Below are 21,792 nucleotides of genomic sequence, written 5' to 3' on the forward strand. Positions count from 1 at the left end.
TACGGTGAAAGCAATTGCATAGGGCAATTTTGTGAGGTGCTACAGAGAGGCTTGAGGCTCAGGTACTGCAGGCGTTGTGGGGGATGTGCCTTTAATCAATGATAAGCATAATCACTGCAAAACAAAATAAGTCATGCAAATTAAGTACTTTAAAGGGAAACTGTAATGAAAACTGAATCATCTGCAATAACACTTTGGAGGACAATTTAGCATGTGATTGCAGATTTAAATAACTACATCTTTTGAAGGACTGGTATTTCTGTCATGCTTCAGGGGATTGCATAATGTTCTCTACCGGCAAAAGAAGTAGTTTATTATTCCAGACCAGTCTGAAATCTTCACCATGGAGCTGCTCAGGATGGACGCTTTTCTCTTCTGGCATCAGTGCTGCGAATCTGACAATTTGCTCAATATGAAGACAGAGAAGCAATATCATCTTTTAACTTTTTATTACCAAGAATACAAAAAATATCTACATTCACATACCACTTACTGTAGCATGACTGACCACATAGATTTCAAGTAAAACTTCCACCCGGTCCAATTATCAAAATGTACCATCATCAATTCCCTTCAACTTCGTAAAATCCTTTTGTCTTTTGGTGTTTGTGTTTTGCGCATTTTCATTTATTGTTTTTCTTTTCTTTTTTTTTTACTTCCCAAAGTGTCTTTTTTTTGTCCTTTTTACATTTGGCACTTAATGCAGATTATCAGTGTCTCTGTAGTCCACAGGATTCATGGAGGATTAAGCCACGTCTGTGTGGTGGCAGGAAAAAAAAACAAACACAGTATCTCTAACAGGACAGATCAAGCCTCACTGCTGTCGGACTCTTGTTGGCACGGCGGTGGATCCGAAATGAAAGGCGACTCGGTCATGTGCTCATCCAGGTACAGGGATGCATCTTGGGTAAAATTTTGACCGCAAGGTCCATCTAAAGATCTTTTTTTCAAAAGGAAATGGCTTCCCACTCTCTCCTCTTGAATGGTTTAACTGCTTTGTGTTTTTGGGGACAAAAAAAGAACTGCTACAATACAGAGAGCTACGGATGATACAAAAACAATAATACAATAAACATCTCAACTCGGAAAACAGCCCACATGGGATTACAGCATCATCTCCCGCGCATGTTAGCGACATTCAGAGATGCTTTTTTTTCTCACATAGACTGAAAACAAGGGCAGTTACATCATGTATGTTACAACAAATATGTGATCTTTCAAAGATTTTCCTCATATAGCGGCAGTTTTTAAGTACAGGGTTGGTTTAAAGTACCCAAATAAGTTAGCAAAAAATATAAATACAGCACATGAAACAAAGAAATAAATTAAGACCTCCCACAGATGAAACAGAAAAAGAACAGCACGCCCCCCCCGATTGCATGCGATGACGCCTCACTTTTTTGTCCGTCTGCGTTGTGGCTAAAAAGCACCCTACTCAAAAACAGAGGCTCAGCATTTCAGAGTTTGTCTCCTGTGCTGCTGTGAGTAACGTAGCCCCCGCTCTCTTGTTTTTTCATCTCTGGCATAAATCGCTCAGCACTTTGAACCAAAGGGGCTCTGCCTGTGGCTGGGTCAGGCGGGGGAGTTAACATGTGCTTTGAAGCCGTTCCTTTTGCGGGGCCCCGTGAGGCTGCCAATCCAGCCCGTCTCTGAAGCCCCACCTCTGGGGGAGATTTAAAAACCAGCTCACAACTGCTGCTGCCGCCGCCGCCACCGTCGCCGCTGCTGCTGCTGCTGCTGCTGCTGCTGTGGGTATCTCAGGCCTCCAAAGCTGTAGAGAATTGAGGCTTCGGCAGGAATTCAAGTGCTAACAGTCATGGATGTGGACGTAAGCAGATCCTGGCTTTATTGTTTCTTCCTCACACACTGTTTGTCACCTCTCTGATTTGTTTTTGTCTCTCTTTTTCGTCTGGTTTTGTCGGTCTAGTTTGTTTGAGATTAAAAATGCAAAGGTTCGGGAGTCCTACCACATGGGAGGACTGTTTGTCTCCAGCACGCCGTACATCTCGGCGAGCTTTTTGAAACGAGGTCCCCACTCGTTGAGATAGTCGTACTCGTGGTCGGTGTTCGAGGTCCCCGACTGTAGCGAGCTGAGCGACTCGGCGACCGAGCCCTCGCCCTCGTAGGCGTAGGTCTGCAGGGAGTCGTAGGGCGGGGCGCACGGGTCCATGTCGGCCTCCAGGAGCTTGGCCAGCACGTACCCGTGGACGTTACTGTCCCCGCCGCCGCCGCCCATCACGCACGCCTGCGGGACGTAACGCGACAGGCTTTCGATCTCCGGCAGCATGTCCTGTCTCATCTTGCCCAGGTGGTGGTGCGCCTCGCGGGGGTTCCACATGGCGGCGATGTCGAAGGCCTCGGTGTCCTCCTCGCCGCCGCCCTCGTCGTCGTAGCGCACGATGTTCTCGTGGACGTTCTCCTCCTCGTCACACAGGTAGGGCTTTTTACGATGAGTCCGCAGGGAAAGCATCAGCAGGATCATCACTGTTGTAAAGAAAAAAATAAAACAATCAATGTACTGTAGTACTAGTCTTCTACAAAACAGCTTTATTGTGGAATAACAATATCTTATGAAGCTGTTTATATATTGTAATGAGTCTAATTTTTATATTAATACTGTGAAAGTGTTAAAGGCTCAGTCCACAGAGAAATACACACAGCTTGTATTAAAAAAAAACTGAGCTTTAAAACATGCCATCAGGACTTCTGTAACTTTGTGATGTCACAACAGTCTCAGCCACGCCCCCAAACCAGTCAATGGCCACCTGGACCCACCATCCAACATCGCAAGAAAAAATCTATATCATTCTAAACATGCCTTGTTTGTATTTAATGATTTGGACAAAATGCTTAATTGACAACATCAATGTAGAGTGTGTGTATATATATATATATATATATTTTTTCTTCTTCTTATAATTCATTAATCATACTCTATTACAAATACTGCTTTCTTTTTGCTGCTGTTGCTATTCGGTATTTATTTTCTGTGCTATACAGTTCTTTGCTATTGTCCCCACTGTCCCTACTGTAGGACGAATAAAGGATTAGCTCATCTTATCTTATCAAGATACATGAAAAATTAATACAGAATTTTCCTGGTCAGACTGTATTTTTAATTGTTGTAAAAAAAACAAAACAAAAAAAAAAACAGAGACCCGGGAGGAGGCGGCCTTGTTTTAAATCATCTTCAGTATATGTGATACTTCCTCGAAAGTGAAAAAAAAATCAACTTTGAGGTAGACTGTAAACATGAACTGTGCTGGACTGATGAGTATGAATGTTTTTAGGGCGTTTTTCTTTCTTTTTTTTTTTAGCATTTTATTAGATGAGAAGTTACTGGCTTATTGCTGCAAACTTGCTCACAACATAAGAACAAGATAGAAGAGGGATGTGAAACACAGGGAAGTAGAAGAGACACACCGCAGGAGCGTGAGAAGCAGAAGCAGCTATAAGGCATCTCCCAGTGTGACACGATTGGTGCAGGATTAAATACGGCTTTCTTTTTGCATCCTGGCAAAAGTCTAGCGTTCATTAGCACCGGCTGCCCTGTGGCATCACACTGTCTTTTCCCCTTTGGATGCTGATGTGAACCCACTTTATCTCTCCCTGCAGACTGGTGACTGTGAGCGGGACGGCTCAGCACGTTGACTCACTCTGCTCCGCTGGGAGGGAGGGAGCAATAAATTAACTTAAAACATCTTTGGCTGCTCCGAGTGTGAGCTCACTGTGTCGAAGAGACGTAATAATTCTGATTTCAGAGGAGGAGGGGATCCATCTACGTGTTATTTAGTGGTTTCACCTAAACTCTCACATATCACTGGTTGTGCTGCTGTTTGAGGGGAACCCGCCAAACATCTCACGGACATAGTCATATCAGACATTTTCATCATTACATCCACATCTGAATCTTTACAGTGACTTGTCAGTATTTCTTCTTCAAATATATAATGTTTTTCAATATGTGAGACTCAACCCAGTGAAAAAAAGGTAAAACTGTCAGAGTTGTCTGCCTACACTACTCAGACTAGTTTCAGGTTACATCCCTGTTCATCCAGAGTCTTAGCCAATAATAAGTGTTTGTCTCTGTGTGAAGTTTTGCAGTGACAGTGACCTTTGACCTGTGACAGCCAAATTCATATGAGTCCATCCTTGAATCCAAGTGAATGTTTGTGCCAATTTTATTACTGAGATAAGGCAGATAGATTAACAACCTAAAAACAAAATGTATCCAGCCCTGACATGACACACTTGTTCTTGGCCTTTGAGAAAATCTAATTAAAATCTGATAAAACCCAAATTGAGTTTAGTATGGAAGGTGACTGTTTTCACCTTTTTGAAAACAAAAACACAAAATCTAATATTGCAAAGGATGGATTAAAGCCAGGTCTGACAGTTGACTCATCTTGCTTTAGCTTCTGTTTTAGTTTTCTATTCTTCTCATGCAGCAGGTCCTTTGATCAGCTGAGTCTGGAAATAACTGGTCTTGGTCCTGATGTTTTCTGGCATTCTTTTCACATTCACCATTGAATTAACTTGTGACCACATCCCATTAACTCTTCTATTTTCAAATAAATCACTTATTTTTTGTCTTCATTCTGAGCCTCACTCACTTTTGTCATTGTTTGAAAGGCTGGTCCTGACAGTAGGGTTTCTGCAGGGGTCTAAGCTTTCTTACAAAGAATTAATTTTAATACATCCTTTTTGGTCATTCCACAAAGTAAGAAATGTAAAAAAAAAACAGAATTCTTAACAGCCTCTGGTTATTTCCTAAGTGTTTGAATCTTTTTCAGGCATTTTGAAACCTGCAGGAGCCGTGTTTGCTGTTTGAGGTTTTGTCTGACTCTGAATCAGATTAAATATCATTACATGACAAAAAGGCCGGTTGGCTCCTCTCTGCACACTGACACAGCGGCACATCACAACTCACCCAGCAGGACGAAGATACAGGCCAGGATGGCGATGAGGGCTCCTCTGCTGAGGCTGGCGGGCAGGCTGTAGGCCTCGGCGTTGCATGACATGACGTTGCCCTCGTGGTCGCAGCTGCATACTCGGATGGTCAGCGTGCTGGTGCTGGTCTGGACCGGCTGCTCGCCGTCGGAGATAAAGATGGGCAAGTAGAACACGGTCTGGTCCTGCTGTGACCAGCCTCCGCGTCGGGTCAAGATCCATGCTGTGTTGTCTAGAAAGAGACAAAGAGGTCAGGGAAAGGTTGAGTTAACACACTGAGACACTGAGACGTTTGGGAGTCTGCTGAGCTCAGATCACTGATGCTGCAATGGCTGCCTTTTACAGATAACAGGGTAGAAGCAGTATATGTCCACGATTACAGGTTGTGGTGGGATGAGCACGGTCATGGTAGATACATGTAAGGGATGCTGTGAACTGAACATTTGTACAGCTTCGAAGATGAGGTGATGACTGAAGTTGTTACATGGAGCATTTTAACAGCGATTCCTCACTGCTTGTTATTCTGACACATACTGTCAACTTATAAAACCAGCTGAGGAGTCTCTCACAATCAAAATCAACTTCATCTCTATTGTATGGCGTCACATAGAAAATGTATATTCTTCCTGGTTGATGCTGTGTTACAGGCTGTTAAAGGGATAGTTCAACATTTAGGCATTTCACCCATTGCCATAATCCCTAGTCATAGCAGTAGGTTTGTTACCTTTAATTTTTAGAACGGCGGAGCAGAGCCACTAGCTGCTCAGAGCTACGCTACGGATGGGATTTCTTGGTTTCCCTCATCAAACTCATCAAATACACAATCCAACAACTCCAACACGCTCTTGTGGACAAGTTGTGACCTGCAAATTCACCACGCTATGAGATAATAATGGAACGTTACAAGACAGAGTTGTTTTCGTGCAAAACCTCTGATGCACGTTCCCATCGGGGGCAGTTTCTTTGCAAGCAGTCTCTGCATTTGCCTCGAAAACAACTCTGTCTTGTAAAATTCTAAATATAGCTTGTACCAACAATTACAGGTAACAAACCTACTGCTATGAGTATAGGGATTATGGTGATGGGCCAATTTGCCAAAATGTTGAACTATCCCTTTAAAAATACTTTAGTTAGGTGACTAAATGCCTATGTGCAACATTTCTGATAACCCCCTGGGATTTAACTGTACTCTATATTACCTTCATTCCAGCTAATATTTATGTATTTTAAACTTCAACAACCATCTATTGTCTACACAGTTTATCTGTGCAGGAGTGCTTGGGAGCTGGAGCCAATCCCAGTTGACGTAGGGTGAGGGTGGGGTACATCCTGGACAGGTCGCCAGTCATTCAGAGACTACAACAACCATTTATTCATTATTTGTTGAATGTAAACAGGTCCTTAAATCTCCATTTTTAACCTTGATAACTATCATAACAGAGGGTTCCTGCAGAAGTCAGTCTCCCTGTGATGTATTTATAAAGCTTCAACAAGAGTTCCCACACTGGGAGTTGAACCCGGGCCACTGGGTGAAAACCAGGGATCCTATCTGCTAGAGTAGACCATATGGATAGTTAAGCTACAAGCCGATGCTCAAATGTAGAGTAAAGCCAAATGGATTATTGGTGCAGTTGCCATCTTCATATACAAGTATGCTGTATTGTAGCTGGCAATGCAAATGGCCTTTTTGAGTGGGTTGTGTGGTAATACAATCAATGGTTGAATGGAAGTCTTGCAAACAACAGTTCCCATACCGGGAGTTAAACCCGGGCCGCCTGGGTGAAAACCAGGAATCCTAACCGCTAGACCATATGGGATTACACACTGCCTCCATAGAGGTGCTCCTCTGCCAGAGCAACATGATTTGTGCACAAAGTTACAAGACTTGATGTGGAAGTCCTTTGAACTGCATTACTGGGAGGTGAACCATAATCACATGGATAAAGTTCACTATTCATAACCTGCAGAACACAGAAAATGTTCATTCATAGATTATGACCCACTGAAGTTGCTTTTATACAGTTACGCACACAGGTAAGGTGGAGTTGAAGAGAGGAACAAGTGATTTAACTTGTCCCTAATGAATGAGGTAATTTCATAACTTCCCATACCGGGAGTTGAACCCGGGCCACCTGGGTGAAAACCAGGAATCCTAACCGCTAGACCATATGGGACTACACACAACCTCCATAGAGGTGCTCCTCTGCCAGAGCAACAGCACTGAAGCTTTGATTCATCATAAGAGTCATGAGGAAAAATGTAAAAAATCACTGCAAAAAAAGTGACAAGAAGGTCTAAATGTGGAGGTATGGGAAAGATTAGACATGCCATTTCCAGAGCATATTGTGTTACATACGTTTTTAATCTGATGCCAAGAACACATACAGAGGTAAGACACAGATTCCCATACCGGGAGTTGAACCCGGGCCGCCTGGGTGAAAACCAGGAATCCTAACCGCTAGACCATATGGGACCATATACCAGTCTCTTGAGGTGCTCCTCTCGCAGAGCAACTTTGAAGCTATAGTCATGAGAAAAAACAAGATTTACATAAAGCCTTAATGTGCATGTAGCTACTTAGAATTTCTGTAATGTTGAAAGCCTGTTCCAATACTGGGAAGGGAACTATAGCCAAGTGGATAAAGTCTACTATTTATAACCTGCAGAGAACAGCACATGTTAATTGTACTTGAAATGGAGTAAGCTGGAACAGACACTGATTTGTAAACCTGACTCTGAGAGTATACAGTTACGCAGAGGTAAGACATAAGTTCCCATACCGGGAGTTGAACCCGGGCCGCCTGGGTGAAAACCAGGAATCCTAACCGCTAGACCATATGGGATGACATCACCCTTACTCTAGAGCAACTAGACAGAAGCTACAGCTTTGATTCATAGAAGTTGTGGAAGTTCTTTGAACTTTCTCACAATATTGGACAGTTGTTGGGAGGGAAGTGATTTTGGGTGTTCTGCAGAACATAGGATGTGTTCATCATACTTCAGACTATGACTTATTGAGGTGGATTTCAAGAGAACAACAATCTCAAAGTCAGAGTACTTAGAATTTTCTCAGTGTTGGAAGGCTGCCCCAATACTGAGAGGGGGGCTGGTCATTTGGGTCAAAACACTTTGTAGAACACATCATAGCTCAAGTGGATTTCAAGACAACAACCACTGTCTTGCTAACTTTTCTCTAAGACTTTTCTTAGACTGCATTGCTGTTATTCAGCAGAGGTAAATCAATAAGTTCCCATACCGGGAGTTGAACCCGGGCCGCCTGGGTGAAAACCAGGAATCCTAACCGCTAGACCATATGGGATGACAGGCTCTTGTCTTGAGGTGCTCCTCTTACTGAGCAACTGCACTGAAGCTGAGGAACACAACACTTGAGCTATTTAAGTGTATTTCAAGTGTAAGACAGTCTGACCCCCACCCTGAAATATTGTCTCTGAAACAATTTTATGCCTTTTGGTTATCAACCACCTAGGTTACCATTTGGGGACTGTATCTCATCACTCTAAAAAAAAAAAAAAAGTGTCTCCTTAACACCTCCTGTCTACCTGACTCCCCCTTGAAGCGTTGTATGTATGGTGGTCTCAGTGTGAGAAGTACAAAGGATTAAGTACTTCATTATCATGTGAAAAGACCCCTGATGATCGAAGGTCTTTAGATGTGAATGGTGTCTCTTTGCAAAATCTCATTTTATATTTAGAAGTGTCTTTGTTCTGGTTGGATATTTAAAGGAAAGAGCAAGAACCTCACCTTTGAGTTGATCTGCTTAGCTCCCACACATTGAGTGTGTTGCATTATCTGTTTCTTAAGTGTTGATACAATTGCCTATAGTTTGTTCACTTTGTGCATCACAATAAACTGGAATGTTAACCACTCAATTTCTAATATTGTCTTGTTGAGATTCTTATTCTAGTAGTTAAAGATCTGTTATCAGATACCTATTAGGTCTTTAGTTATATAGTAAGTTTCACTGGGTAACACTTACACCCTTAACCTCTGAGTGGAATAGAAAAGATTGAGTATCATGTTCTTTAACTATTGAGTTATGTTCTATAACCTCTGAATATCTCAACCCAGGTGTCAGGGCTGTTCTTCTATGTTAAGGTCACTGAATAGTTTAAGTCCATATCTGCCATCCCTGAACTAAGGTGAGGATTAGTTAAATACTGTATCCCCAAAGAGTCTTAGTTCTATGGTAAGTTTCACTGGGCGCTATGTTCTCTAACCTCTGAATACTTTATTCTTCCATGTTAAGAAGTAGTTAGTTGAATTCTTAAAATGATAATATCTCTAACTACTGGTTAACTATTAACTGGGTATTTACTTATTTTTAAATGGAGTCAGATCAAATAATTACTTTACTTTGAAAACCTCATTCCAACACCAAAGACAGAATACTGTTGGAGATGCTGTTACACGTCTCTAGATATTTCCTTCCCTACACAAGCAAACAACCACCGACTTGATAAATCAACCTAAGTTGTTTGCATTCAGTTACACATGGAGAAGAAAGGAATAAGTTCCCATACCGGGAGTTGAACCCGGGCCGCCTGGGTGAAAACCAGGAATCCTAACCGCTAGACCATATGGGACGACAAGTACCTACAGTACATAGAGGAGGTTTGATTCTGCACAGGAGTCATTAGAAAACACAAGCGTAGTGTATAAATTACAAGTAGCACTTAAAGGTGTGTGGAAGTATTTTGGTACTATTCAGAGAACAACTATTAACTTGACTCTGAGACTGCACACAAAGGTAAACCTATAAATTCCCATACCGGGAGTTGAACCCGGGCCGCCTGGGTGAAAACCAGGAATCCTAACCGCTAGACCATATGGGACTGTGTCACCTGGATTACATTTTTCACACACTAGCACACAGTAAAGACAAAAAAAACTGCTGCTATGATTTTTGTTTACATTACCTTGTGTTTCCTTTTTTTTTCTAACACCACTAAAATGGGTTTTATATCTGAACCCCTGTTGTGACCATGTGGGAACCCTCGCTGTTGCTGACATTAACTCTACACAGTAACTCGGAGGAACTCTGCTGTGTGGTTTACAGCGCAAAACAGAAAAGAAAGTGAACGGAGCCGAAGCTCAGAGGGAGCGTGGTGATAGAGGATGATGAAGGGACTCTGCTGCATCACCCCTCAGGCATCATCTTCCATATGGAGAAGTGCTGCGAAGACAGATGATGTTTTGATGCTACGTGTGGCTTCAGAGCTACGATCCCACAAAACACAGACACAATGCCAAACTTGAACTGCGTCACTGTCTGGAGCCGACTCGTCTGGACTGCTCTTTACCTTGGTTGTCTCTCAGGGTGAAGTTGGGGTTGTTGGCGGCCTCCGGAGCCAGGCTGTAGTCGAAGTGTTGTCCACCCAGCGGCTCATCTGGATCCACCGCTGTCACCGTCTGGATCAGCTGGATTACATCAACACACAGTCAGAGCCCGGTGGGAAAAAGTCACTGATTCATCTTCAGCTGCGGCCGTGTAAGCAATATATTACGTAACGTGGGCCTTTTCATCAGTGTGTAATATATTTACATCCCTCCTCTCACTATGATAAACATATTTCATTATATAGATTGGAGCAGCTGCAGCTCCCGTGAGGATTTACAGTCGTAGTGCTGTTTTACAATGCAGATTGTTGGCATTGAATAAACTCAAGCAATCAGTAAATCAGGAATGACTACAATGCAGCATGCTTTTAGAGACTAAAACATTCTGTGTGTCAAATCTATAACTGTAAAAATGTAGTGGAGTAAAAAAGAATGTATTTTCTCAAAGGATTTAGGTGGCGGAGAAGAATATATCACTAATTCTTCATTGTTTTCCCCATTTTTCAATCACTGTCCTTATCAAATTAATGAATAAGATGATTTTGTTTCCTTACCTGCCCTGCTTTGGCGTTTTCACACACATAAGCCTCCAAGTAGCGCGTCAGCATGGGAGGATTATCATTCACGTCCATGACCTTCACTGCTACAGACACACTTGCGATCTGACTTGGGTTGTCTGCGGGAACACACACACACACACACATACAGTAAACACAAATTGGTCAGAAGCTGTAAGATGCAGCGATGGACTCAGATAAATGACTCTTTGGGGAACCTGCTTAGCTCACTTTGCGCCTCTCTTAATCTCCCCCTCATTTACAGCGAGCCTGCGGCACATTAGGGGCCTCTCACGCTTAGATCACAATTCTATTATTCTCCATTACCAATCAGCAATTTGCATACCTTAACCAGCTGTGTAATAGGCAATAGAAGCGCAATTAGTGGCCAGTAACTACTTTCTCAGGTTTCATCACATGATCGATCCATCACCGGCGTGACTTTGGCTCTGGAGGTCGGAGCTCAAGCCGTCTCATGTTAACGTGTGTGTATGTGTGCGAGTTTGAGGGTCGGAGTGAAGTAGTTTAATGTCCAGGGTGAAAGCGCAGCAGTTACATCTGAGGTTTGACCCACATGAAGTGAAATCAGCACTTTTAAAAAATCTATTAGAAAAGTACAGAGCAAAGCAAATGTGAATATTGATTGATTGGGTTCATCAAAATAAAGCTTTGTTCTAAATGAAGCTGATAAAATCAAGTTTTAATCAATTTTTTCCAGATAGAGGGGGTTTTTCAGTGGATTTAAAAATTAAAATGAATGATGACTGAATTCCTTCTGGACTTATTTGGATGCACATGGACTGTGTTTCGTAAATGTCACATTAAACATCTGTTAATTCTATATTTTGCAAGTTATGAACTTTTTTCATGAAAGGTAATAACTCTGTTTCCTATTCTTTACATTTAAACAAAAATAATCTTTAATAAAATAACAACTATATTGTGGTGTGATGACTTTTCTCCTAAATTCTTAACTTTTTCCTCATAATGTTATGACATTTTAAAACTAAATTTTAACTTCCGCTCTGTAATATAACAAAAATAATTCTCATAGAGGCATTTTCTCATATAATTACAACTTCATATCAGAATATTATGAGTTTTTACCTCAAATCAGAACTTTAAATGTAATATATAAATATATATATATACACAGATATTTACTATTTTTGCCTAATCCATTGTTTCTAATCAGTTTTATTTTGTTCCAGCTACTTTAACTGCTTTGTTCTGACCTCCCTCAACCTCTTCATCTCCATCACATCTTTAATTAGCCACCACAGGAACTTATTTAATTAGTCATTAATTCAATTACTGTCTCCTTTTAGGTGTGTCTAACAAACAAAGAGACAAACAGACAAACAAAGCAAAAGGGAGGGAGCATGAAGGTGACTTTCGGTGCTGCCAGCTGTGCGTGGATCTGTAGGGCATCTCCTGCTCTACATTACATAACTCTGCAGGAGCCTGTTTTCCAAAATCACGGCTTCTGCATCTGTGCAAGTATATTCGCTCATCTGTGTATAAACACAGAATAAATCTCCATCTCATGATGCTGATGCTGTCTGGAGTTTAGTTCTTATAAATCAACTAACACCAGGGATTATTTTTGTTTCAAGAATTTCCTATAGTTCTCAATTTAAAATCACTGTAAATTGAGAATCTTTGGATTCCAAACTGTTGATTTAACAAAACAAGACATGTGAATCAAAATAAGGCTCTTCAGGTGCCAAAATAGAGACAACAACAACTTGATAAGGTCAAGATCATGTCTGTGTTTGTGTTTGTGTGTCTGTGCATGTGACGTACTCATCTCCATGGCGAGGACTGTGATGTTGTGCCAGCCGATCTCCTCTCGGTCCAGTGAACGTACCGTCATCAGTGACCCGGTAGTGATCTCCACGTAGAAGTACTTCTCAGGGTCGCTGGACTTCTCGATGGAATACCTGGTGGCACAGGATGTCACGTGAATATCAGCGCTGCATGAAGTGTAAAAATCTTTGTGTGTGTGTGTGTTTTTTTTTGGGATCTTGTAATCCTATCTGAGGGCGACCCATCTGCACACACACAATATAAGCATGCGACGCGCGTGTGTATCTGTGCGATAAGGCGACGGGCTGGCAGCTTCTGAGGGCACAATAAGAAGGAGCGGCTGCAGATAAGGCTTAATCAGAGTATCTGCCTCCTCTGCCAAACCGATGCTGGGGATACACAGACCTGCAGTGTGCCACCCTGGCTCATCTCCTGCCACCGCAGGCTGATTTCCAAAACACTCTTCTGAGAGTGACATGCAACAACAGCCACACAAACACACACACACACACACACAGAAGAGGAGAATGTAGAGCACATCCTCTTCCAGGCTGTGGAGCAGAAACCTGTTTACGCAACCATGATATGTTCCCACATGGACTGAGTTCACCTGAAGCTGCCCTCTCCTGGAAGAGGTGCAGGCGTGGATGTGAGTCAGAACTAAATCAGCTCCAAGAGGAGTTGATTAGTTAATTCACATCTTTAGTTGATTTAATGTTTTAAATTATTTTTCAAAACCAAAGTCAAGACCTGGTTTCTGCTTCTAAATCATTGACAGGAAAGTCAAAATCCAATTTATAACCTGCATAATCCTAGTACCAACCTACCAATAATCTGTATATCACCCATGATAATTATAATGATCTCAACTTCCATATTATATATTTTTTGCAGCATGATGATGTTGTGGGGTGCATCTGACTAAGCTGATTATAATAATAATAACTTTAATAATTATATAGCACCTTTCAGAAACAAGTTACAAGGTGCTGTACAACAGGAATAAAACATATCAAATCAACTGTCTGTAATAAAATAACAACAACATAATAAAACCGCAAAGTGAGAAAGATTCGGAATTAAAAGTTAAAATCATCCTCAACAAAATAATCATACAACAATAATAACTTCCATTACATGCATCGCACAGTGTTTTTCAACCTTGGGGTCGGGACCCCATGTGGGGTCGCCTGGAATACAAATGGGGTCGCCTGAAATGTCTAGTAATTGATAAAAAAATGACTAATGAAAATATTCTCTTAACTAATCATTATTCTTTTTAAATGTATGATTAAAACCATCACACACAATCTTAAACAACAGTATTCCATACTTGTGCTGTGAAATGCAGCATATAAAAATATCACATGACGTGATCGGGGGTCACCAGAAATTTGTGATGTCAAAATGGGGTTACGAGCCAAAAAAGGTTGGGAACCACTGCACTGAAATATCATTAACCAGCCTGTTCTGGGGTTTGCAACCAGCTCCTTAAGCTGCTGCCTTTAAATGACTCATTAACATATGTAACTCCATTCCATCTGCAGTGTTTAATAAACCACTGACACTGGTTTTGTCACACTGTTGTACTACAGTCACTCTAACAGTAGTGTGTGTATGCGCATGTTCATGTCTGTGGGGCCGTTATGCAGCGTGTGTGTGTGCGTTGGACCGAGCGGCGACAGACAGGGAACAGTTGTGACTGGCAAGGATCTCCCTGAAGGATCTCTATTAATATCACCCCCTCCCACAGTCAGCATGAGGAGGGGCTGCAGTCTATATATGTGTGTATGTGAGAAACAGCAGGTTAGAAAATGTGTATGTGTGTGTGTGTGTGTGTGTGTGTGGGCTCTGATATATCTGCCAGTCATGCTACAGTTGGTAAAGGATGAGAAGTATGTAAAATGGAAATGAGACAGACAGAGGCTGAAGGTCAGCTGCTGCTTTTTGTCCTTATTTGTCCTGTGCTGCTGCTGCTGCTGCTGCTGCTGCTGCTGCTGCTGCTGCTGCTGCTGCTGCTGCTGCTGCTGCAGTACCCGGCCTCGGCTCTTCACCTTCACCCTCAACTGATTCCTCAGCTCTTCTGCCACTTGTGCCGCAACTCTCCAAACTGGCTTTTTGAAAATCTCTTACTGATGCACCGCCAGAGCACGCTGCCAGCTCTGGGGATTTCAGTGAAACATGATATTCAGATTGGAGCTTTAGCTGCATCAGTGGTTCTCTCTCTCTCTCTCTCTCCCTCTCTCTCTTCCTCTCTCTCCAGGAGAGTTCCTCAGTAAATTGTCATCACTGGAGTTACTAAAACATCAAAGAGCGTACAGCAGCGGTTTCCACCCAGGAGCTGTGGACGGTGTGTGATAGGTTTGAAAAACATTTTCTATGGCTGGAAGTGAAGGGAAGGGAAATATATAAACTCCTGTCAGGGTTTTTGATAGAGTTTAGATTCCAAAACTGATATAAATACAATACATTTTATTAAACATTTTGTAGACTCAGTGACCAGACAGACATATCAGTTTTTGGCAGAACTTTTGGCAGAAGTCTCTCTCTCGCTCTCTTTTTTATTTATTTTTTTAATAAATGGCAGACTAAACAGCATCACTGGCAGACTATAGTAGCAGGGACATACTGTACTGGGAATACCAAACTTGTTATCGCATACAGGTTCACTTATCTCAATATTGCTAGGACATGTCTCTGCTCCGCCGTTCTAAAAATAGCTTGCACCGACAATTAAAGGTAACGAACCTACTCCTAAAACTATAGGGATTATGGCAATGGCCAATGCCAAAATGTTGAACTATCCCTTTAAATTGGATGCAGTTCATAAATGTAGTGTTTCATTTCACATAACGTTAATGTTTTCAGCATTCAATATGAAACATGGTTTAAAAAGGATCAGATCTGAGACTGTGATTTACAGATTAGGAAATAGCCGGGAATTGAACCTGACCCTTTGATCAGTTACTGTAACAACCCTGAGATTTCCTTACACCTATCTGATCAATCATCACACTCACGTTCTGTTCATAATCAGCTCAAATCTTTATGAACAGGATGAGGAGCTTGAAAAGGAGCCGGGTGCTGGCTCTTTTCTTTCTCTCTGGCTCTTTCCAAGCTTCATATTCATGTATTCAGCTGCCTCTTGTATGTCTCCTGGTGTCGTCCACACATGTCCAACTGAAGGGAGACTCTTGGTAAACCCAGAGCAAGTTGGAGGGATTAAACATTCTCACTCAGGATCCTTCCATGAGGAGCTGGAGGACTTGGCTGAGGAGACACTTCTAGGATACTTCGGTTGACCCGGAGCTAGCACAAGCAAACCAGCATGAATTTACATGTAGTTTCTACTATTTCATTTATCTAAGAGTGTTGCTCTCAAAGTTGCTCTCCAGTGAGGAAATAAACAACGCATTGTCCATAAAATCCCACAATTCAAATCTGAATTACTTTCTCAATATCAAGTGTTTGTGTCTGAGGAACAGTGAAGGACTGAATGAGGAAGAAATTCGGACACAGCACTTAAATAGCAGAGTGTAAACACACACTTAACACACACTCTACATCCATTTCCTGTGTGCTGCTTTTAGCCTGAACCGAGGTTGTGAAAGGTCCAGCTGGGACAGGGTGCAGCCTGTGCCGTGTGAAACACTCATTTGCTGCCGCAGTCGTTGATTCCTCCTGATGATTAATAGCCTAATTAAAGACTTTATGTCTAATTAGTTTATGAGAGGTGCAGTCTGGACAGTCGACCCACCATGCAACATCTGTTCTGCCAGAACACAAAACATACTCTCCAATTACAGGGAAAAGTGAAAGTCTCTGGCTTCTGGTCTCTATGTTGACCAACTGTTGGATGTTTTCTAATTCTCATTATTCTGTGATTTTCCCAATTCATCCTCAGCTCCATCAGTGGAGCTCTCAAACACACATCACATGTTGCTTCACCCTGGAGCCTTCAGTCGTATCCTGCTCTGGTTGTGATGTGTTGTGATGCTGCCCCCTGCTGGGGCTGATGTGACATTACATCAAGCCCCCACTATTCCTGTCTGAAAACAGACAATAAGCTTCTGAGTGTTATATTATAATACTAATAAGACTTCATTAAATCTTCCTCTGATTTAGTCAGTTTAGTTTAATTCATTTCTGATTTCTCCTGAACCTTGGCATTGTTTTCCTTTTATGTTTTTGGATAATGGTTTTGAACCCCTGTTTGTTTTCTTATTTCTTTGATGTGTTGATGATGTGCTCTGGTCCCGGTTTGTTTTCTTGGTGTTTTATAAGCCCATGCAGGCTGGGCATGACACAATAATAAAAGTCATTCATTCAGTCATTCATTCAGTCATTCATTCAGTCATTCATTCATTCATTCATTCATTCCATTTCTCAAAAGAATCATAAAAATCTGTTATGGATAGAAATGTCTTTAGAAGATTAAAGGGACAACGAGGAGTTTTGGAAAAGCGAAGCGTTTTCACACTACATTTATGAGCCTCCGCGCGCACCGTAAAATTCTTTGACCGGCGCAAGACGGACTCAAAGAGGTTCAGTTACCGTCGTAGTTCCGACCATAAACGGCGATTCAGCTGCATTATTCTCATTAAGGAAACGCTGGTCGGCTCGACCAGCATTTCCACCACCACTAATAATAATAAAATAATGATAGAGACAGATCGATATATTTATCGAAAATGGGCCCATTAACAAGTGTGGGTAGCGGAGATTCATCCACATTAACGTGAGACTTTTTTATAACCGAATAGAAACTCCTCGTTGTCCCTTTAAAGTCAATTGCAGTTTTCACATCATTGGCATTTTTTTAAAAACAGATAATAGGCTACTCTTGTGCTTTCACTTAATTAAAATGTAGAACGTCTTTTTCAAGGCACTGTACTGCTACTGAAGCGTTCTACCAGACAGAGGAAAAACATGTTCAGACATGTCTCAGTTTCACCTGACCTTTATGAAGTATGAATCACATTACTGACACTCATTTTATAGGCATGTACCTGTTTCATAATGATCTATTATTATAATGAAATTTAATAGTCCTGCTATTGGTATCTTATTGTGAAAGAGTTGTTATATCCATATGATCATTTTCTTATTAACTTAACTTTATTAACTTATTGTTTTTTCTTGGTTGGACTTCCTGACTTATGAACTCAGGACAGGTTGTTTCATCGTCTCACTCACCTCACAGAGTTGTTGGCAGCATCAGGATCCCTCGCTGACACCATCTTCACCAAGGTCCCAATCTCGGCGTTCTCCGGAAGCTCAATGTAGTACGCCGGCAAGTCAAACATTGGCGGCTCGTCCACATCCTCCACGCTCACATGCACGATGGTAACGTCCTTGAAGGGTCCGCGCTGGTGGTAGGCCGGGTCCAGGTTGGTGTTGGCACCCTCCACCTTCAGAGTGTAACTGGGCTTGACCTCGAAGTTCAGCGGCTGGAAGGTGAACACACGGAAAGCCATTAAACAGATGACAGCGTTAATGGATTTTTTTTTTGGCTTTTGATGCACTTTGGCTGAAGTTTTCATCGCAAGGTGACGAAGATTTAGAGCTCAGCCGGTAAGTTGTTCAAGAAGTAGGTGCCAGTTTGTCAAAGAAATAAACACTTAAGGTGTAATATACACACATTATGCCTCTGGGTACAAATGTCAAGTCAAAGATCACCAGAGGAGGTAACAGCAGGTTGCTGAGGAACAGCTGAAAGGTGAGGGGATGCATTTTCAAAGACCTGCTTAAAGTATTTACTTTAGTGCTGGATTTAGCAAAAGACGAATCAAATGTGGCTTGAAAGCACTTTACAAGGTGCATTACTGTAGAGAAAAGCAAAATTGCCAGATTTTTCAATGGATCGTTTTGTATGAAAAAGAAAGGGTTTAAAGGTTTGCATCAAAGTTGTACATAAGTTGTTTATTTTTCTTATATGAAATTTATTTTAAATAAGTGTTTGTATGAATGAATAAATTATTAAAGCTTAGGATCTTTAATTCAATTCAATTCAACTTTCCTCATTGAGCGATCAAGCACAACAGATTTAGGTGCATCTCTCCCTATCAATTTTAAAAAGATAAAAGATATAAGCATAATTTAATGAAAAAGAAAAAAGTAAGTAGAGTACACATATATAAATATGTTCTAACAAAGTAAGTGATCTAAAAGTGTGCTACAGATGTCTTCTAGATGGTTAACATGATCTATAACACCTATCACCAAAACTCTGTGATTAGATAAGAAATGATTGATCAGTTTGCAGCATACCCTTTTCACTGTGATGATGCCAAATAGGTTGGTTGGGTCGGTGCTGATGTCGAAGGTGTCTCTCCCGTCTCCATCGATGATGCTGTACTTCATCTCAGCGTTGACCCCGATGTCCCTGTCCTTCGCCCAGATACGACCCACCACTGAACCCACCGGAGCCGTCTCTGGGACGCTCATCTGGTACAACCCTGAGGGGATGCATGGACACAGTGATCATCCTGTCAGAATCTTTATGTTTTTTCCATTTGTTTTACTCTTCCGTCCTCTAGAGGGAGCCAAACATCTTCCATCACCTCCACCGCCGTCCTCCCTCCTCACAGCATCACATCTGAGGTATAGGCTGAAAATGAATGGCTTCATAAACACCTCACACTTGGGTTATAGACGGTCTCGAGGGTTGGCTTGAATTTCATCTACTGCTTAACCTCAAAGAAGAGGTGACAGCTGCCCAATTTGCGCTGCTCCCTGCAGTCCGAAGTGAAATGCCTGCACATTGTGCTTGACAGAGGGGAATCCCTGAAGCTCTTCACAACCGATCAAAGTTCCATCGAAGTGATGGCGTTAATTGGCGGGAGACCAGTGGTTGGAAGTGGAAGTGGGGCGGCAACAGCGGCGGGTGTTTTCTTTGTCTAGGAGTGAAGCCACCCGCCGACCAGGCTGGAATGACCATGGACAGCTAGACAACCCCTGACCTCAGGGGGAACGGTAATGAGAGGAGCAGGAATGGGGATAATCAAAGAGACAGCATGGGGCCGACTGGTGGCTGAGAGGAGGAGGTCGGAGGCCAAGGGGGTAAATGACTGGGGACTGGTGGCCAGAAGTGGACAGAGGGGCAGGGGGCAGAGGGGGCTAACGGCTCGGACGCCGGATGATGTGGACGGATGAGGAGATGTGCGGTTTTCTGAGCCGTCCATACAGAAACGGTCCCATGTTAATGCGCGCATACCACACGGCTGCTTTTTCTCACATTTAATGATGAACACTGGAAACTATAACTCATCCGCCCTGAAGCAAAACAGCAGGCTGCTTTTTTGAAACACAACTAAACCTCAGGGTCATCGCAGGGTTTTGCATTGAGCCACAAACATCTCCACACAGAAAATTGGTAGGACACTCAGTGCAAGCTCATGATCCTTCAACTATACTCAACATTTTTTCACGAAATTGGAAAACAAATACTGCAACTACTTGAATCTACCTGTTTTTAGATGTAGTAATGAAAAGAGAACTGATGTTTTTATTGCTAAACAAATAAACTAATTTATATATTTAACCAAACATCCAACAATTCCAACTCAACTAATGTGAAGATGTTGGTTTTCTTTGTCTTATATCATAATAGACTAAATATGAAGGGTCGATAATGTTTTCTAGTATTTTCTAATCTATAATAAATATGAAAAAATACTTTATTGCAGCCTCAGTGCAATACATGCAGTAGTTAGAAATTTGGGGGTCATACCTGATCATGTTTAGGTTTTCATTCAATCTACTTTATTACTGAACATGTTATATTATATATACTGTATATCTACATCAGGCTGCACTGTATTCTCGGTCTAACTGATTTCCATTCTGCTTGGATGAGAAAAGGTCGCTGTGATCTGAGGTGGAGGAAAAGACAGGAGAGTAGGACTGTGGACTGTTGCTTACTCTGGTCAAACATGGGCGGGTTGTCATTGACGTCGCCCAGCGTGATGTTGACGGTGGTGGTGCCGGCGAGCCCCCCCAGCTGGCCGCCCATGTCCTTGGCCTGGATGACCACGGTGTAGTTTTCCCTGGTCTCCCGGTCCATGTCTGCCAGGGACACACGGACCACGCCTGAGGAGGGTGGGGAAACCAAGAGAAAGGGAAAAGGGCAAAACGGAGAAACGGGAGGTGAATTAAAGGTTAGTGACAGAAAACTGGTGACACAGATTAGGGTCATGCGTCTAAGCAATGTTGGCCTGGAATGTCAACGCTCTCCACGGGCCAGACAAGAGCTTTACATTGGAGATCTGTGGAAAACTCATCCTTTTCCACAGGGTTCAGTTTCTTACTACTAGCCACAGATGGAACATTTTGTTCCCCATGACTGATTCTTTACTCACTTTTTAGTCTCTGAAACTCTTAATCAGACGTAATCATGTTTTTTTCAAGCTTGTTTTGCAACAGATATTTATTTCATTTAAAATTGCATTTTTAAAGCTGTACTGATAAATATACAGTATCTACTGTACTGTAACTTCTTGAAAAACAAATACATGTTCAACCTGCATTAAACATTTTCCACCTCTTGTTCCTTTGCTTTAAAGGGATAGATCAATAGTTTGGCAAATTGGCCCATTGCTATAATCCCTATAGTTTTAGGAGTAGGTGTGTTACCTTTAATTGTCAGTGCAAGCTATTTTTAGAATGGTGGAGCAGAGCCGCGAGCTGCTCAGAGCTACGCTATGGAGGCTATTGGGATTTCTTAGTTTCCCTCATCAAACTCATCATATACACAATCCAACAACTCCAAAACGCTCTGGTGAACAAGTTATGACCTGCACATTCACCACACTATGAGATAATAACGGAACGTTACGAGACAGAGTTGTTTTTGAGGTAAATTCATGCCTTGATATCAACTTTGTCTCGTTGTTGGATTGTGTATTTGATGAGTTTGATAAGGGAAACCAAGAAATCCCATGAGCCTCCGTAGCGTAGCTCTGAGCAGCTCCGCCGTTCTAAAAATAGCTTGCACCGACAGTTAAAGTTAACACACCTACTCCTAAGACTATAGGGATTATGGCAATGGGCCAATTTGCTAAAATGTTGAACTATCCCTTTAACTTTGGTTTACTGATTTCTTTAACATCATGCTTTA

The 21,792-nt window shown here is 42.0% G+C and overlaps 1 protein-coding gene and 7 non-coding genes across 9 annotated transcripts in view; all 8 read right to left on the reverse strand.

The window, feature by feature from the left end:
• Window positions 1-434: 434 nt before the first annotated feature.
• Window positions 435-21,792, reverse strand: part of LOC146966800 (cadherin-20-like) — an 86,972-nt gene continuing 65,614 nt past the window's right edge. For both annotated transcript variants that reach the window (XM_085763149.1, XM_085763150.1), the window contains exons 5-12: window positions 20,598-20,765; window positions 18,945-19,132; window positions 17,871-18,124; window positions 12,672-12,808; window positions 10,863-10,984; window positions 10,272-10,389; window positions 4,931-5,182; window positions 435-2,484 (exon numbers count right to left, since the gene is read on the reverse strand). In XM_085763149.1, coding sequence (XP_085619275.1) covers window positions 1,964-2,484; window positions 4,931-5,182; window positions 10,272-10,389; window positions 10,863-10,984; window positions 12,672-12,808; window positions 17,871-18,124; window positions 18,945-19,132; window positions 20,598-20,765 — 1,760 coding nt within the window. In that variant the 3' untranslated portion in view covers window positions 435-1,963. The remainder of the gene's footprint in view (window positions 2,485-4,930; window positions 5,183-10,271; window positions 10,390-10,862; window positions 10,985-12,671; window positions 12,809-17,870; window positions 18,125-18,944; window positions 19,133-20,597; window positions 20,766-21,792) is intronic.
• Window positions 6,696-6,767, reverse strand: trnae-uuc (transfer RNA glutamic acid (anticodon UUC)). The gene has a single exon. It is a non-coding gene; the product is annotated as a tRNA-Glu (tRNA).
• trnae-uuc (transfer RNA glutamic acid (anticodon UUC)) lies at window positions 7,053-7,124 on the reverse strand. The gene has a single exon. It is a non-coding gene; the product is annotated as a tRNA-Glu (tRNA).
• trnae-uuc (transfer RNA glutamic acid (anticodon UUC)) lies at window positions 7,352-7,423 on the reverse strand. Its single transcript has one exon. It is a non-coding gene; the product is annotated as a tRNA-Glu (tRNA).
• Window positions 7,722-7,793, reverse strand: trnae-uuc (transfer RNA glutamic acid (anticodon UUC)). The gene has a single exon. It is a non-coding gene; the product is annotated as a tRNA-Glu (tRNA).
• On the reverse strand, window positions 8,198-8,269 carry trnae-uuc (transfer RNA glutamic acid (anticodon UUC)). Its single transcript has one exon. It is a non-coding gene; the product is annotated as a tRNA-Glu (tRNA).
• On the reverse strand, window positions 9,483-9,554 carry trnae-uuc (transfer RNA glutamic acid (anticodon UUC)). Its single transcript has one exon. It is a non-coding gene; the product is annotated as a tRNA-Glu (tRNA).
• Window positions 9,732-9,803, reverse strand: trnae-uuc (transfer RNA glutamic acid (anticodon UUC)). Its single transcript has one exon. It is a non-coding gene; the product is annotated as a tRNA-Glu (tRNA).

This window comes from Trachurus japonicus, chromosome 20 (genome assembly GCF_045865225.1).
Source record: "Trachurus japonicus isolate A0001 chromosome 20, Traja_1.0".
Taxonomy (NCBI): Eukaryota; Metazoa; Chordata; class Actinopteri; order Carangiformes; family Carangidae; genus Trachurus; species Trachurus japonicus.